The sequence below is a fragment of the Hydra vulgaris genome, chromosome 03 (genome assembly GCF_038396675.1).
Source record: "Hydra vulgaris chromosome 03, alternate assembly HydraT2T_AEP".
NCBI classification, from domain to species: domain Eukaryota; kingdom Metazoa; phylum Cnidaria; class Hydrozoa; order Anthoathecata; family Hydridae; genus Hydra; species Hydra vulgaris.
This window is the reverse complement of record NC_088922.1, coordinates 15,509,136-15,528,204: the sequence shown is the minus strand read 5'-3', so window position 1 is coordinate 15,528,204 and position 19,069 is coordinate 15,509,136. Positions and strand designations below refer to the sequence as shown.

General features: G+C 26.7%; 2 protein-coding genes across 2 annotated transcripts in view; both read right to left on the bottom strand.

Annotated features, from left to right (window-relative positions):
• Positions 1-8,703, bottom strand: part of LOC105846991 (GATA zinc finger domain-containing protein 14) — a 39,448-nt gene extending 30,745 nt beyond the window's left edge. Inside the window, exon 1 of the mRNA XM_065792450.1 lies at positions 8,500-8,703. The gene's annotated coding sequence lies outside the window, so the exon portion shown is untranslated. The remainder of the gene's footprint in view (positions 1-8,499) is intronic.
• A 1,651-nt stretch (positions 8,704-10,354) lies between these two features.
• Positions 10,355-12,276, bottom strand: LOC136077971 (heat shock protein Hsp-16.48/Hsp-16.49-like). Its single transcript, XM_065792448.1, has 3 exons — positions 12,126-12,276; positions 11,426-11,649; positions 10,355-11,030 (listed from the first exon to the last, which is right to left on the bottom strand). The coding sequence occupies exons 2-3, from the start codon at positions 11,640-11,642 to the stop codon at positions 10,549-10,551; spliced, it is 699 nt and encodes a 232-aa protein (XP_065648520.1). The 5' UTR covers positions 11,643-11,649; positions 12,126-12,276; the 3' UTR covers positions 10,355-10,548.
• Between the last annotated feature and the right edge of the window lie 6,793 nt (positions 12,277-19,069).

Below are 19,069 nucleotides of genomic sequence, written 5' to 3'. Positions count from 1 at the left end.
TTATTCGACTTAGTCGATTTCAAAAAAGTGTTATTCGTTCAAACTATAATTTCAACAATTTTAATATAAGTTCAAAAGTCGACTTTGGTTGACTTTTGAAAATATATTAGTCGACAGTCGAACTTTTTAATAACATCACTATAGTGATGTTATTAGTGCTAGTTGTTATTAGTGCTGTTATTAGTGTAACTAGTGCACTAGTTTAAATATAGTTTAACCAAATATAGTTTTGAATTTTATTTTGAATTAGAAGTTCAAATTTTTTTTATTCAATATTGAATGAATATGCTTTTAAGCATCTTTTTTCAATAATTAATAAGTAAAAACATGAATAAGTGAATAAGTAAAAATTTTAAAAATTATACGTTTACAATTTAAATTTACAATTTAAATTGTAAACAAAAACACTTAAGTAGCTTTTGCTATAGGTAGGTTTTATTAATTTTGAGAGAGCTAATATTTTATATAAAACATTTCACCGTGTAGATGTAAGGGGTCATTTTCAAATTATGTCACGCAAAAAACTTTTCAGATCCCCCTCCTCCCTTTTTCACAAAATGTCACAAAATATCAACCCCCTATCTTATCCTGAGGTTTCTAATCCCTGCAAAAGAACCGTTGGGGTTCTAATCTAATCCCTGCAAAAACATTTCGAAGCAAATTTTAGAATTTCGAAAGTGAAAAATTGTTTCGCTATAATTTTTAGAATTTCGAAATCTCAAACATATTTCGAAGCAAATTTTAGAATTCCGAAAGTTAAAAATTGTTTCGATGTTATTTTTAGAACTTCGAAATCGAAAAATTATTTCGAAGCAAATTTTAGAATTTCGAAGGTGAAAAATTGTTTCGGTAATATTTTCAGAGTTTCGAAATTGCAAAAATATTTCGAAACAAATTTTACAACTTCGAAAGTGAAAAATTGTTTCGGTAATATTTTCAGAATTTCGAAATCGCAAAATTATTTCGAAAGAAATTTTACAACTTCGAAAGTGAAAAATTGTTTCGGTAATATTTTCAGAATTTCGAAATCAAAATAATATTTCGAAGCAAGTTTTACAATTTCGAAATGAAAAAATCGTTTCGATACAAAATTAATTAGTTTGAAATTATTTCGAACTTACCGAAACAAAAATAGAGTTTCGAAAACTTTTTTTTTTATCGAAAATTCAACATTTGCTTTCGTGAACAACCTTAGTAATTAGATAGAAATTTTTTTTTCAGTGTATTTCTTCACTGTTACTCAGTGAAGAAATACAAAAAAAAAAGATAATTGTTAATATATAGATCATGACCATGTACTTATTTATTATAACTTAAATAAGTTAAAATAAGTTAAACACCGCTTTTGTTTTCCATAACTTAATTTTAAAATGTTGAGATAAAAATATTAAGTTGCAAATTAAAGGAACAAAAATAGGTCCCTTATGATTTGTAACTTATGTATCTCTTGTATTTTGCAGCATGTTTAAGAATATTTCTGCTTGGTGCACACTAACTGTTGACAATATTTGCATACTGATATGAGTAAAAGTGATTTCAACAACCAGAATGTATTTTTATTAAATATTAGTAATGACAGGTTAGTAAATATAGTTATAATAATAATGGTAATAACTTTTATGTATTAGAACTAGTGAGAGACTTATGTATGATAGACTTGCATGAACTTTGGGAGACAAATACAATGCACGGCTGTTTCAGGCGTGCTTTACGGCTTCTTGTTATTTTTAGAAAATATTCACATAAGGGGTGTTACTAAAACCTTTATAACTTTTATAACATTAGAGATAATTTTGTTCTGCAAAAAGAATAAAAACACCAATAAAATGTTTTATCTGATGACATTTCAAAAATATATTAAAATACTTCTTTAATTTTAGAATAAACGCGCCAAATGACGAACCTTGCTAAATTTTAGTAATTTGATGTTACTTTTTATCAAAAAAAAATCAGAAAGAGTATATTTTCAACATTTATTGGTTATTTATTATTTTCGATAATTATTGTTGGACTATTTTAAAAACAAAAAAATCTTACTTAAACGTTTAAAGTTAATTAAAACAGATTTATTTTAAGCCAGTAAAGAAAATTGAATTTTCGCAAAATTATGAAAATGTCGTTAAAGGGGGATAAACTGTTAAATGACTAGTTTTTGAAAATTGATTCTATTAAACAAAACCAGATTTAAATTAAAGAATATTTAGCCTAAAAATTAAAGCTTAAGCTTTTATAAAACTTTTTATTATGTGCACACAGTTCTAATAATATGTTGTGAGAATGTTAAAAAATAAAGACTCGCGAAATTTAATTTTTTTTTGCGTGTTTAAATATACAAATAAAATTTGAAATTGTTTTTATTCTTATAAAAAACTATTCTATAATCAGTTGGTCCATTGATAAGTTCTTTAAGTAGTATTTCTTTGTACACCCAGTTGATACTAGACTCATACTTCATTTTAAACCAGAAGAACGGTTGCTGGACTTAATAACTCGTGACAATAACTTGTACCAATTCTTAAACTATATTTTTACACCAATTTATGTTTGTAATTATACCAATAATATATAATAGGATTAAACTTATCTGATGTTAGTTGAATACCCTCAAGAGAAAAAAACCGCCTAACTTTGTTTATTTTATAGTTCAAAATTTGACTCGCTAAAAAAGTTGTTTTCATAAAATTCATGATATTCTTTTGGGTCGTAAGGTATTAAAGATCACGTGATTGTTTAAAAATGTAAAAAAAAAATTTACGCATAAAACAATAAAAATTTGTTGCTAAACCAGCCAGGTTTGATTACCATATTTTTTAACATAGCTGGAGGTACATAAAATAATTTTTTGATTTTCATTTTTATAAAGAATTGAATTTTCAATAATTTGGTGCATATTACAAAAAAAAAATTGATTTACATTGTAAAGTGATAAAATTAAAAATAGAAATGCATTAAAAACTAACTTTTTTTACAAAAATGAGCAATATGCACCAAAATTCAGGTAGAATAGACATTTATTGATAAGTGTTCCAAATTTCAACTATCAACCATGTAGCTATGTCAGAATATCTTAGTTGGCCCAAGACAGGTTTTCCGTAAAAATCGTAAAAAACAGAAAAGTGATCTCAAATCTTTAGCAATATTTTAACAATATCTTATTTTAGTCCGTTTAATGGAAATATTTATTTAACAAGGAAGGATAGTTCTTTTATTTTTTTTTAACTTGAAGATGAAAGAATTTATAGAAAAAAAATACTATTATTTTAAAGTTAGTGAATTTTTATACTTTTTACGCGGAAATACTTTTCTTTTTTTAAAACACAAAAATTCTTGTGACGTCAAGCTCGCTTTTATATTGAGTGAAACAGCCGTGAAAGATTGGAGTAAATATTACCTTTATATCTAAAGAATATTGGGCAAAAGTCATAATTGTTAAGTGTATTAAGCAATAATTATAACTGATGCGAGCGTTGTGTTCAGAAAGAAAAGTGGTGTGGCAGGATAATACTCCCACATATTTCATCAATTTTAAACACTGATTCAGGTTTTTTTCATCAAAAGCATTCTGAACATCTTAGTGGTGTGTTAAATGGGATTAAATTTTGACATGGTGGCAAAGTTTCTTTTAGACTTTGCGCATCTAGTATGCTTAGGGGTATGCAAAGACTCATCGCCTTATGGTTAAATGGTCCAAACGTTGTAAAATGTCTCAGATTGCAGTCAATACTTTATCTGGTGGATTGTTCTAGATATGTAATAATTTTCTAGCTAAGTTACTAACTTATTTTGTACAGTTATTTGGTGAGCTTTATGGTAAGGATCAATTAGTGTACAATATCCATTCTTTAATACATATAGGAAATAATGCAGTTAAGTTTTAAGTACTTAATAGATGTCCCTCCTTCAAATATGAAACATTTTCAGGTCAAGTTAAAAAGCTTGTTCAAAGACCAAAGGTATTCCTCATTTTAATAGATCAGTAACCATTGCATTGAGACACTGTTTACAATTTAAAATTATCAAGGTTTAGAATGTTTTGTTTCAGCTAATAAAGGTGATAATTGTTTTGAAATTGCAAAAAATAAAAAGGTTTTAAAAAGCAGACGAATCCTGTGACAAATAGGTTATGTTTAAGGAATTTGCAGCTTTTTAGTCAATATATATATATATATATATATATATATATATATATATATATATATATATATATATATATATATAATATATATATAATATATATATTTGTATATATAGATATATATATATATATATATATATATATATATATATATATATATATATATATATATATATATATATATATATATATTTATATATATATATATATATGTTTATATATATATATATCTGATGAGTCTTTATTGATGAAACACTGTGTTAATTGAAAAATTTTTGTTAAGTGATTTTCTACTAATTTATTATCGCACTGTTCTGTTTATATACATATATATATATATATATATATATATATATATATATATATATATATATATATATATATATATATATATATATATATATATATATATATATATGTATATAAAAAGAACAGTGCAATAATAAATTAGTAGAATAGATATATTATTATACTATAATATGCAATTTTAAATTATATAAAGAGGTATTTAGAGAGAAGCTCACAAGCTCAAAGCATGGGTGTTCAGTAAATTTGTTCCATAAAAGTCACTAAAAGATATGATGAAACCCTTCTAGTGTCATGAAAAAATTAAACTTCTGAAATTGTTTTTGTAGGACAAAGTTCTCGAAAAGTATCCAAAACAAAAGTAAACTTTTTCCACTCAATGTGTTATGCAAAAATGTTTCAATTGTTTTTTTAACAGTCAACGGTACAATAATTTCAATATTCTCCTGTAACATTTGTTGCCTGGTAGGTAAAAGTTTAAAAAGTATGATACTTCATTAAGGTGTGCTAAAAGATCTTTGATATTTTGCACTTTGTATGCGGCACAAATAGCTAAATTAGGTCTATGACTGTTGCAATGAGCATATGCAGCTTTTCCATTCAGATTTAAAATACAAGAGGACAAACCTTTAGTGTGACTATCGATAACCCCAGCGCCATCATATCAATGTCCTCACCAATTCATGGTATATAAAGAAGAATCTGAAATACTTTTTAACAAAATATGAAATAATCCCTAACTAGTAACACCATTTGTGCAATCAAAAAAACTGATGAATTTGAATCAAAAACCATATAATAAGTAGTAGTTGTTCTTTACTTTAACTGTCAGAAGCCTCTTCCGCAAAAATAGAAAAATAATTAAAAAATTTTTTATTATTTTGTAAACACTATTTTACTTGATGTTATTATTTTGAAAACACTATTTTACCTGATGATATTAGATACGTGAGAAGCATTTTTTTTTTTGATAATATCTAAGTTGATCTTGAAGAATTTTATCATCAGCTTTAACACGGAAATGTTGCAAACACTTGCAACATTTCCGTGTTAAAGCTGGAAATTTTTATTATTATTACTACTGTTATGAACAATGTAATTAATTATTATTTGTATAATTATTGTTGTTATTATTTTTATTATAATTATTTTACAATAATTGTTTCACATAATCGTAGGTCTTTATGCATCATTAGTCTAAAACTGTTTGTAAATGGTACTCACTATTTTTTATATATTATTAAAATACTACCAAATTAACTAAAGTACTGGTTACACTTTAAGATCTATATCAGTTAATTCACAATTAAGTCCACTGATCATGAAATCGTTGAAACAAATTAACCTTTGGAATAAAAGATGGTCCAAAACAAGTTATGTATACATGGGATACTTTTTGAAAATCATTTTTTGAGCATGGTGTGGACATAGTGTGGACACAATCTATCATAAAAAAAATAACTTGATTCAAATTTTTAAACTGTTTATGGTCTGGTTTATTAGCGGTCAATTTAAAACTACAGTTTATGGAAGAAACTTTTTGACTATATATATATATATATATATATATTCAACTTTTATAAAAAATGCTTTTTTTTACCTTATTTTTTTTTTAATTATTTTATCTAGTATTTATTCAAAGCATTCTTACCGTTTTATTTTAATTTAAGCAGCAGAAAAAAATGAATTTCTTAAATCGCGAAGGCTAACTTAAAAATGACCATCCTGCCAGCGCTTTTTCGTGCGCCGGCATCAAATTTTAAACGGAGAAGACTGTGCATAAAAAAATTTTATTTGCAAAAAGTTTAAAGCTAAACTCTTTGCAAATAAATTTGATATTTTTACTTATATGCAAAAAGTTAGATTAACTAAAATTAATAAAAGATGCGTAACTTTGGGAAAATGCTTAGAAAAAAAGTCGTTATACGATATACAATACATATCATGAGACGAAATACAATTAGACAAGATATCATCAGATAGTGCTGAGTTGTTCTAAGCTATTTAGGAGGAAACTACTATATTTTATTCCAGGGGTTAATATATGGAGAAAAGCAGATAAGAAGAGATTCAAGGAGGGTGACAGCAAATGGGTAAAATCGACTCAAGAGACAAAATGTGGTCAGAACTGGACACAAAAAGTACTACGAAAACAAATTATGTGGTTAATCAAACTAGTAACTGTACCTCATGTATATCCGCGCCATATTTCAAGCCTAGTTCACAATATCACAAACCATCAAATAAATTAAAGAAAGTAAATGCTTCAATCATATGGTTTAAAGACTAAAAAAAGAAATTAAAAACATTAGGAGAAGAAACGATGAAGTCTTGTTCAGAATGACTCCATAAAAATGATAAACAAGTAATGCGATCAAGACAAATAATAAAAGAGTAATAGCTCCCAGAAGACGCAAAGTCTCTGCGAGCTGTGTAATTTATACATTGTAAAAATACGTTTGTTTAATTTAAATACAAACTTAAAATGAATATAATTTTACATCGATATAAGAATTGATGCTAAATATTAATTAATGATATAGTTATATATTATATAAGACTATATTTTGATATTTCATAAAAGAAACATTTAAGTAAACTCTTATAAAATAGTAGCTAGGTTATAGCGCCCTACAGAATTTTTCATAGCGCCCTACATAATTTTTTATTGTTTTAGATATAAGACTTTCTGGCATTGTATAAACTCAAAACATCAGTATGTTAATAGTTATATAAAATAGAAATATTTTCCAAAAAATTGCATTGATAAGAATCTTAGAAAAAGCAAGAATGCCCTAAAAGTTTGTCGCAACTTTAAGTAAATAGCGCCGGTTAGAATAACAAACGTTCTCTTCTTATACTAATACTATTAATGTTGTTAACATTGCTGTGTTGTTATTGTTACTGTTCTTGCTATTGTGATAATTTTTGTTACAGCTGTTGCTATTTTTGCTATATTGTTATCAATATTACTACTCTATTGGCTATAATTTTACTTTATTATCATTATTATAATTATAATTATTAATTATCATTATCATTATTATAATTATTATAGCTATTTAAATAGTTGTTATAACTATTACACAGGTCAACAAAAAAAAAATTTTTTCTGGTGCCGAGCAAACAATTTGTTTTTTGTATAGTATTTCTCATTTTGATTTCAAATATGCAACTCTTTTTTTACCATCACGTCAAGTTGTAAAGATATTTAGGTTCAAATCTTAAGTATTTAGGGTAAAGTCCCTAATATTGTCGAAAAAAAAGTTATTCAAAAGTATGTCAACCTGGGTCTCAAAAGAAGCGTATTTTCATAGAGATTTTAAAAATGTTATTTATTTGTAATAAAAATAAGAATTTTGTGAATTTTTGGTGAATAACATTCTGTTAACTTTTTTTTAAGAGTCTTTAGCATTTTTTCATATAATTTTTTTGTCAATAAATTTTAAGGTAAAATATTTATGTTTTCTAAAATCTCTATGAAAATACGCTTCTTTTGAGACCCAGGTTGACATACTTTTGAATAACTTTTTTTTCGACAATATTAGGGACTTAACCGTAAAAACTTAAGATTTGAACCTAAATATCTTTACAACTTGACCTGATGGTAAAAAAAGAGTTACATATTTGAAATCAAAATGAGAAATGCTATACAAAAAACAAATTGTTTGCTCGGCACTAGAAAAAAAATTTTTTCTTGTTGACCTGTGTTAAAGATTGTTTTTATTGTTTATTGTTTTTGGGTATTATTTATACTATTATCATTGTGTTAATGGTAATATCAATTATCACATTAATTATCATAATTATCATTAGTCTATATTCATTAATACCGTTAGTCTTGATAGTATTTTAAACATATTATTTAAATTATAAGTTATAAATATTATAATAATATAGCATATGATACAAATATTAAGTAAAATTAATAACTATATTAAAAATAATAAAATTAATAACTATATCATTAATTTTCTAAATATTTAAAATGTTAAAAAGAACACAATCAAATCATAATCGAGAGATCATTTAAGTTTATAATAAATAAAAAATCTTACCTATAAAATCTTCTGGTTCGATAAAAGATTCATTCCATTCTCACTACCTTTAAAGCTACCAGAATCAAACAAATCATCCGCATTTATTTCAATATTTTTTGAAAGCATTTTGAGAAATACTTATGTTGAAATCTAAAATTTTGGAAACTGGTTAAAAATAAAAAATCATTTAACAAGTAACTGTAAGAATTTTATTTTATTGAAACCAAGCTTTTCTAAAATTTTTTCGGGTGATATAGAAACGCAAAAATAAAAACAAAAATTTTGCAAAACAAAAAACGACCCTTACGTCATTTTTTATTTTGCAAAATTTTCCGGAGTCTACAATTAATTTTAAGTTTGCAAGACCTCCTTTTGGAACATACTAAAGATCGCTAATCACATTAAGCGATATTTTAAACTTCATAATAAACCTTATATATTTAAGGGTGTATATGTTGCGGTACGTCTGAGAGTGTTTTTTTATAAATAAAATCAGTTACTTAATTTTAGATATTTGAAACTAAACTAAATAAAAAGAACAATCATAGAAAAAAAATGTTGGGTACGTTCATTATTTTATTTTGAAAATTATTAATAATAAAAACGAACTTCACCTCCTGATTATCGAAAACAAAATATTTTGACTAAGATTTTACTTAAGCTGTACTATTTTGGGTACGTCCAAAAAATTATATAAGTAAAGAATATAATAACTTGCTTTTTTAATAAAAGATTAAAAATTTAAAAAAGTCTTTTATCGTTTAATAAAAAATTTTTTAGGACGTCCCCATTGATCCTTAGAATTAAAAATTATCTATTTGTTATTTCTTTAACCTCGAGTTAAAAAATACATTCTGCCGTAAATTTGAAAAACCGCTCTAAACAAGTCGCAACTTTATTTACTCTACAAAAGTAAACTTTATTTACGTAAAAAAACTAAAATCCGAGCTTGTTAATAAATGATATTTTTCATGAGGCTATCAAGTCTTTTATCTAGAGCCATATAGTTTGCTTGTACCTAGGGCCATATGAGCGTTTCTCTGATGAGGAATTTGTTTGATAACAAGGTATGTTGTTAAATTTTGATTGGTGCAGAAATTTTTTTTCTTGCGGTTTTTTTGGTATTATCATTTTACGCTTAGACTAATTTGTCAATTTTTCTCAAACTTGTTTGTCAATTTTGTTATTTGTTTAAGTATTTTAATCAATTAACACGAGATAAACTTAGTGAAGAAAATCTACCCAATAAGCACAACGTAAAATAGACGTCTTTTGAGCGTCTTATTTTGAACTTATATATGAACTTATAGGAACTTATGAACTTTATTTTGAACTTATATATGAACTTATAGGAACTTATGAACTTATAGGCACAATCTACGGCCTCTAAGTTTCATATCCTTCTAGCGTGGAGTAAGAAAAAGTCCACAACTGAGCCGAAAAAAGTCCTCATTTGTGCGTAGAAGTGAAGGCTACACACCAGTGTGAACGAAGTGTAGTTCTCCTGCCACTCTTTCAGCGAAAGTGTAGGATATACAAATTGTTTGTACAATTTATGATACTTGTGCAATATTTCCGCAAAATACAATATCTCGGCAATTACAAGAATGCTATATGTTTTACATTTAGTTTTAATATGCTTTCTTCAAGTTCAATATACACAATGACAAGGCTAAATTTAATTAAAGTGGAATTATCATGACAAAAAAACAAAAAACTAATATGTTAAAGAAAAAAAACCTCAACAATTTTCTCTGTTGTTTATCATCACAAATGGAGTATACACTAACGCTGTAATCTTTCGCGGTTTCAAGCGTTTTTCTCGAACTAAACTCTTTAAAAACGTTACTTTTTCGAAAAATAAAACACAAACTTTAATAAATAATTTTTTCTTTTCTTTTTTTTTAAATAAACTATTAATACAAAAATTAAAAACAAACAAAATAAACATTTAAAATATGAAGCATTTAAATTATATACAATTTAGCGTAAATATTAACGTTTAGAAACAAAAACGAACTTTTACAAATAACTACAAACACGGCTACAAACGATTATGACACCATTTCATTCTTCTATTTTGATTTCAAGTTTGAGTGGAGCTTGCAGTTGCTTTCGCGGAGCTTCGATTGTTAATTTAGAGTCTTTCGTATAGCGAGAACTTAATTCGGATGGATTTACATCATCTGGCAAAGCTACGTGTTTGGTAAACTGCTTGTGGTGGAAACTTGAACCGTGTTCACCGCTGTTTTCAGTTTTTGTTTCACCATGAACGACTAAATCTCTACCCTTTACTTGAATCGAAATTTCTTCTGGCTTGAAACCTTGTACATCTAAAGTGCATTTGAAAGTCTCTTTTGTTGATTCTCCAGTAGATGCAGGTAGCTTTTTAGGAGCTTCTATATGCAAAACGCCTTCTTGACTGATGTTTGACGTAAGTGCTGTCACATCTACATCATCGGGAATAGTGTACTTTCTGTGGAACTCACTAGACTCGAATCCATTTTCATTTTCGTTAAGATGCTTCCCACTGACTTCAAGAACTTGACCTAAACAACGAGAAACAGCATTTACGAACAGAAGTAAAAAATATCTTTAACGCATTCCATAGCGAGGCTACGAATTTAAATAAAAATACAATATCCATAAATGGATAAACAAGACCGCGTATATAATGGATAAACATAACAGCAATAACTCTAATTATTGACACCAATCACGATTGACTTGGCTTCAATCGTTAGCTTTGCATTCTTTAATAGCGGCTATAAATGACTAAAACAGTTATATTTTTGAAAATTTCAAACAATACGCCGAAAGCGAAGTTCTTAATTTCATAAGTACTACGGACAACTAAGAGATCAATAGAGGAAAACTAACAATATAAAGTATGAGAAGCCGGCTACGAACTTGTCATTTATTAGTTTTAGATCTACAAAATTACCTTCTACTTTTAGAGTAACTTCCTCTGGCTTGTAATGCTTGACATCAAGATTTACAACAAAACCATTCTCTTTCGGAGTCTTTTTTTTTGAAACAGCCTTTGTTCCAACATTAAATAATGGAAAATATCTTAAAGGAGGAAAAGTTATCTCCATTATGTCATCCAGGAATGGATCGGTTTCAAAATATTTATGAACAGGAATGTGCCACAAAGACATTTTTTCACTAAAAAAAAATCATAGTTAAATAGCAACTTTGTTAAACGTAACTAAAAACAAGTTACACACAAAATAATTATATGCATATATATGTTTATGCATTTATATATGTGCATATATACATACATACATACATATATATATATATATATATATATATATATATATATATATTTATATATATATATATATATATATATATATATATATATATATATATATATATATATATATATATATATATATATAGATATATATATATATGTATATATATATATATATATTATATATATATATATATATGCACATATATATATATATGCACATATATATATATATATATATATATATATATATATATATATATATACATAAATGAGAAATAAAAATAATAAATACAATATAAATAAACTCGCAACAGAACGCCAAATTATAACAAATCAAACCAATATTTAAATCGGGAAGTCGAAAAACGCTCTTTACCTTTTTAAGTAGCTTTCTTACTTCTTCTTTTAGTAGCTTTATTTAGTTACGTTGCTTGCGCTTTATGGCTAACATCACAAAATTTCAAATTTATGTCTTTTTAGAGTTGACGTCACAAAATATTTTGCTATTCTAAACATTTCGAGAACGATCTATTTACACTCCTTCGTTGCGGTTATTTTGTATGCGCGTTTTGTTTAACTTACTGTTTTCTTGAGGTTCAGTCGTCGTTCTTAAAAAATTACTTAATTAATCACAAATTTTTGATAAATATATTATTCGAGTGTAAAATTTAATAATTTAGAGTGAATTATAATAATTGTGATAACTATTCATAACTATTTTCAATAAACTTTTATAAGGGAATGAAACTTTTTTAAGTGGAACGAAATGCAATTTTTTTTAAAAAAATCACACTTTTTTCTAAAAAATTTTATCTGTCATTCCAAATAAATAAGAATGATATAATAAATATAATTTTACTCCACATAAATAAAATGAATGTTTCATTTATGCGAATGTATATGAACTAATGTAAATGAATTATAAACGCTATTTTATTTACATTCATTTTGTATATTTTGGTTATTAATTAGGTATATATTTTTGATATTAATTGTTTATCAATATTATTTATCTTTAACATTTAATACATATAGAGAAAATTGTTATCGTAAATTATAAGATCTCTGTTTATTTCTTGAGGGCAATAAGATTATCCGATTTAGTGAGTTTTCGATTAAGTAAGATTTAGTAAGAAAGATTTAGTAAATTTTGTTGTATAAGTAGGTCATCGGTAATGGTAATAGAAAATCTTTACAATACCTTTTTTTTTTTATATTGCCATTATTAAGTTAACTGTTCCTCGTGTAATATATATTTTAGCGTTCATTTTGAAAAAGTTATTGGTAAAATAAGTTAAAACAAATCCGAATTTATATTATAAATATCTGTGAAAATACGCTTTTTGTTAAGACTCTGAATGAGTTACTTCTGAAAAATTCTTTTTTTGACGATATCAAAGATTTTACCTCAAATGATAAAGAATTGAATCCACGTATCTTTACAATTTGACGTGATAGTAACAAATAAGTCGCACATTTGAAAACTAAATGAGAAATGCTGCAGGAGAAACGAATTGTTTGCTCGCAACAGAAAGTTTTTTGTTGGTCTGTGTTATATCATTCAAAATTGCAAAACACGTGGCCTTTTCCAAAATAATTTACTCGGTCAAAGTTATGATGGGTGCTCCACAATGGCTGGAAAAGAAAATGGGTTTCTTTCCTATGACTTTTTTTGTTCACTACGCCTCATATTGACTTAATCTCGCAATAATAAAAGATTTTCAAAAAATATTTTAGATCATTACCTACAAGAATTAGGTACAAAATGCCATTGGCACTATTAAAACAATTATTACATCTTTTTGTGAGTCCACAAACTGAGATATTCTGTCACAATATTTCCTCTTCAATGTGAGACAAGGTGGACAAGCGAAAATAAAAGTATTTGAGTCTTTTGTAGTAAATTTAAAGGTATTTATTTTCATCTAGAAGATATTTCATTGCATGCAAATTGAATTACACGACAGATGCACGTCAGTTTTATTGTTCATCAAAGTTCAGCACACATTATATCTCAGTACTCAGTTATACCTTAACCAGTTAGTTAGGCTCTTCAAGCTGATTTGTTGATTTGTTGAAAAACTACTCAGGATAGTAAAACTTCAAAGAAGTATATACTGTAACTATTTCAGTGATATTTTTGTGAACAATGTATAACAAACGCAGAAGATAATATTGAATTCATAATTCTAGAAAAAAAAAATCAAGTTAATCCAGGAAACATAAATTTTGAGTTTGTTGTTCAGACAAACGATTTACATTCTATATTTAGATTATCTACGCGGCTAGTTGGAGAGTCGATTTTGTGAATCCAATATCCGTCAAGATTGTGCGAACCGAACCTAACATATTAGAGACGCTGTTTCTATGACTGTTAACGTATACAGCCAAGATAATTTTGAAACTGAGGTCCTGAGTTGGTTTGATTTTCGGAACGCTCGAGAATACAATAGTAGCCAAGAATTCATCGACGTAAAATCTTTTACACAATTTTATCCAAGTATCAGGTATGCCTTACTGGTGTTAACTTTACCAGCAACAACGTGCGCGGTGAACACATTACGTCTAAAAAAAGAGGTCAACGATGTCAAATGACCGTCTGTCTGGTTTGTGCATGTTACGCGTACACAGAGACAAAATAAACTGCAACAAAAAAGATTTTATAAATAAAATTGTCCGTATGTTTGGTATTGATATCAAACAACTCTAACTCATGTTTAAAAAATAAATTTAACTTTAAACAAATGTAAACTTTTTGTGTGTGCTCCGTTTATGTTTAAAAATATTGCTGCTATAGTACGCTGTTATTTACTACAGTGTCCTATCCGTCTGTGATAAACTTATACCGTCTTCTTTTTTATACAATTTTTTTTTTAATTGTTTATATATCTTGATGTTACATTATATATATATATATATATATATATATATATATATATATATATATATATATATATATATATATATATATATATATATATATATATATATATATATATATATATATACATATATACATATATATATATATGTATATATATATATATATATATATATATATATATATATATATATATATATATATATATATTTTAATTAATACAAATAATTGTTTTTTAAAAAAATTATTGCAATTTATGTATAAAAGTCGAGTATCGACGTATTCGACTAAGTCGACGTATTGACTAACTCGATACGTCCTAACATTTTAACGGGAAAAATTTAAAAGACTGCGTTGGAATACATTAGTCTGGTCTGTTTCAAAGTACCAAGGTTATATGAACTTAAAATGTATTTTAAAAGGTTAATTTTCTACTTCAATAAATTAAGGAAACATCAAAGAGTTGCCTTGTATACTAAAAAAATTTAGCAATGATCAAAGCGTAATGAAAATCTTTTCTTCAACTTGCTTACAATAATCTTAGAATGGCTTTTTAACAACAACAAAAAAAGTGCTGGTACTGCGCCTGTTTTAATAAAATAGCAATAAAAAATAATAATAATTAAATAAGAAAAAACAATAAAAGAAAAAAAAATTAAAAAAAAAACCTAATTAAAAACCAAAATATAAAAAAAGAATGTAAATAAATTAGCGTTTATAATGTCTTTGTATGTGTATACATTTATTTAATGTACATTTCTTTAATTCATATACATTCGCATAAATGAAACATTCATTTTATTTATGTGGAGTAAAATTATATCTATTATATCATTCTTGTTTATTTGGAATGACAGATATAATTTTTTAGAAAAAAATGTAATTAAAAAAAAAAAATTGCATTTCGTTCCACTTAAAAAAGTTTCATTCCCTTAAAAAAGTTTATTTAAAATAGTTATGAATAGTTATCACAATTATTATAATTCACTGTAGATTATTAAATTTTATACTCGAATATATATTTATCAAAAATTTGTGATTAAGTAATTTCTTAAGGACGACGCACAGTGAGTCAGAAAGGTGAAAAAACGGCAAAAATTATATAACTATCATATATAATTATGTGATGCATCAATATTATCGTATTTTGGGTCAAAAAATTTAAATTTTCCATTAAAAATAATTTTTACGCGTACCTATGACGCGTGAGGCGCGCATACGCGTGTAACTGTCTTTTACGCGCGTAAAATATAACCTAAATAAAAAAATCGAATTCCTTGATCCAAAATACCATATAAAAGAATACCACATATTTTTTAATCTAAATATTTCTTGTGCCTAAGGCTCGTACTACTTACGCGTATACGCGTTAGAGACTTTTACGCGCACAATGACTGACTTAATTTAAAAAAATTAAATTCCTCAAACCAAAACATTTATTAATTAAAAAGAAAAACTGGTTCGAAAAATATTTTATATTATATAATATTAAAGTATATTAAAAACAAAATAAATATTTATCTTATCTAATTTTTCTTTCAAGAAAACAAAAAAAGAAAACCTAATACTAATAAAAAGGCTTTGTTTCATTTTTACAGCATTAACAAAGATAAAACTTCAGGGGTAAGTGTTTTTCCATTTTCAACCTTGTATTTTTTAAAGCAATTGTTTGATATTACAGGATCACTTCTAATCAACAAGTATTGGTACTGGTTTTTCATAACATTCTTTCTAGATATCTTGGCTGTATGGTTTAATCTAGCTTTGCGAATTTCTTTATTTAGAGCCTCTTGTGACTCTTCAGAGAAGTAACCAATTGGCAGTTCTAATGCCTCAGATATCTGCACACCATGTTCCAAGAGTTTATAAACAGTTGGGGGAATCACATACCAGCAATAGTTTTTGAGTATAAGAGCTGTAGTTTCATAGCAATACTGGCCAAAACTTTCAGAGTTCAACTCATAACAGGAGCATACTGCTATTAGGATTGTCCTCAATCTAATAATTACATCTACTGCCACTCCCGTTATATCAGCGAAAGTTTCAGCATTTTCAAATGCTCTTCTGGCAGTGTTTCCATCGTTAGTGTTACCAAAACTCTGTTTGGGCATATCAACTATAAGACTTAGCTCTTCTCTAAACCTCAGTTAAATGTTCGTTTTTTTACTTTTTACTAATGCTTTTTCAGCAGGGGATTTGGCAAAGTATTTCTTAATGTCTAATTTATATCCTAAATGTAAAATATATTTAAAACATCTGAGCCAGCAATGCAGAGTAGAAAGACCCAAAGATAAAGCTTTTTCATTGATTGGTTTAGATCTGATCAATGCTGGGTTATTAAGTTCACTGGGCTTAGCTCCGCAAACATTACATGATTGCGAGGAGAGAGTGTTAGTGAGGGCATTAATCACTTTACCATCAAACATGGTTAAATCTAGTTTGAACTTAAATGTGATAGTCGTATCCGGTTTGCCTTCCTCTACTTCTAACTTTACTTCAAACTTGACTAGTCTATTTATTTCTGCTTTTAAAAGTTCATATTCATTTCTTATCAATTCTTCCGTTTCTTTTTGATATTGGAGATGGAGGGGTCTACAGTAATGTGTACTAGAGGGCTTTTTATTTAACCATACATTTTTGTTCATGATGGTTAATTTAAGTGGAACAACAGCTGTCTGGAAAAGACTTTGTTCATTAACTTGGGCTTCACTAATAATTGTATCAGTGTATTTTTGTTTATAGACACTTTGACTGGAGGCACCATCAAAATCACCTTTAAAATGAAGTAAACCTTTAAACCTCCCCCCAATTTCAGAAAACATTCTCATAGAGTCTTGGCATTCCGTAAAAGTTAATATCCTTGTCAGAGTATGATTAAACATACCCTGTAGAGAAGTTGAAGCAGATGTTTCTGTCACAATTAAACCCTCAGGATAACATTTGTGTCTCTCATTCTTAATTTCATGAAGTGAAGGATAAATATCTGCATTATGTATTATCGATGAATTTCTAATAATTTGATATTGTTCATCAGAAAGGTCACACTGAATTTTTAAGCTCAAGGCATCTTCGGTTTTCATTTTTATTGGAAAATTTATCTTTTTGATTTTATCTTTTTCAGAGTTTGTAGCACTTTTCACAAGATCAACGAAGTCTTTTTTGCTAGGATCTCTAGTGGCTTTTTTTATTGAAGCTAATGCCAATGCTTCAGCAGGATGTTCAGCCAATTTGGCAACCTTAAACAAGATAGTATTTAATATTTAAGCTTGTAAACGATTTTTTTAACTGGGTTGAATTTAATTTATTTATTAATACCTTAGATCTTCTGCTTCTATCACCTAAATCTTCCCAGTTCTTGCACTTTCTACCTGAACCTGATGCAACATTTTTTTTTGTTAACAGTAATACCTTTGTTCAACCAAGTTTGCTCGTGTTCTAAAAGTCTAGAGAAGGTTCTTGCATACTTCCGCAACTTTGATCGGAATTTACATTAAAATATTATTAGAGTTTTCTTTAGATTTATCATTTCAGGTTTTTCAATACTTTCATAGTATAGACCCTCCAGTCTACAAAACTCACGTAGAAGAGCCTCGAGTAAGTTATCATGATTAATTCCTAACTCTTAAATTATAGGAACTAAATGTATTCTTTTCATGTTGAATGTAAGCAATGAACTATTTTAAGTTATTTTATACACAAGTTTTAATTTTAAAACATGCACTATGCCATCAAACGTTGCATATATTGGTTTTTGAGGTTTAATAATTAGCACCATCTGCATGAGCATGAGTTTTTTTACTAATAGGAACTAAATGTATAATTTGTGTAATGAATGAAAGCAATGAACTAATATTTGCTACTTTATACGGCAAGTTTTAATTAAAAACGAAAAAAAAAACACAAAAAACCGAAGTATTTGAAAAGTCTTATTTTAATTGGGGCAAGTTTGGGCAAATGATTTTTATTTTTTCTGCTTTCATATATACCTATTAATCGGAAAATATTAAAACTACCATGGAATCTAGTGGAATCTTTTAGTTTTTAAACTAAACTCATAATTAAACTAATTTAAAAAAATCAATTTATGACACATTTTTGAGATCTCAGTAATGAAAAACTAAAAACAAAATTTATGGTCAAAAATGTTGTTAGTAGTTGCCAAACATATTAAACATATGACTTCAAATTAAATTTTGAACTGTTTTTACCCATGTCAATCTTAAAAGAGTGACACAAAAGCTAGATTTTTTTGAACGAGTTTTCCGATAAATAAAATAAAATAAATAAGTCTCGGAAAAAGGCGTATAAATTGGTGAAATCTTGAAAATTGTTCACAAAAAAAGTTAATTATTGACTTTTAGTGGTATTTAGTAACATTATAATTAAATTAATTAATTTCAAGCAATACTTTTTTTATGGGTTTTATTTTTGCCGTTTTT

Coding starts and splice junctions, on each gene's coding strand:
- LOC136077971 (XM_065792448.1), bottom strand. CDS start 11,642: ATGTCTTTGTGGCACATTCCTGTTCATAAATATTTTGAAACCGATCCA. Junction 11,031..11,425: donor AGTTACTCTAAAAGTAGAAG/GTAATTTTGTAG, acceptor CTCGTTGTTTAG/GTCAAGTTCTTGAAGTCAGT.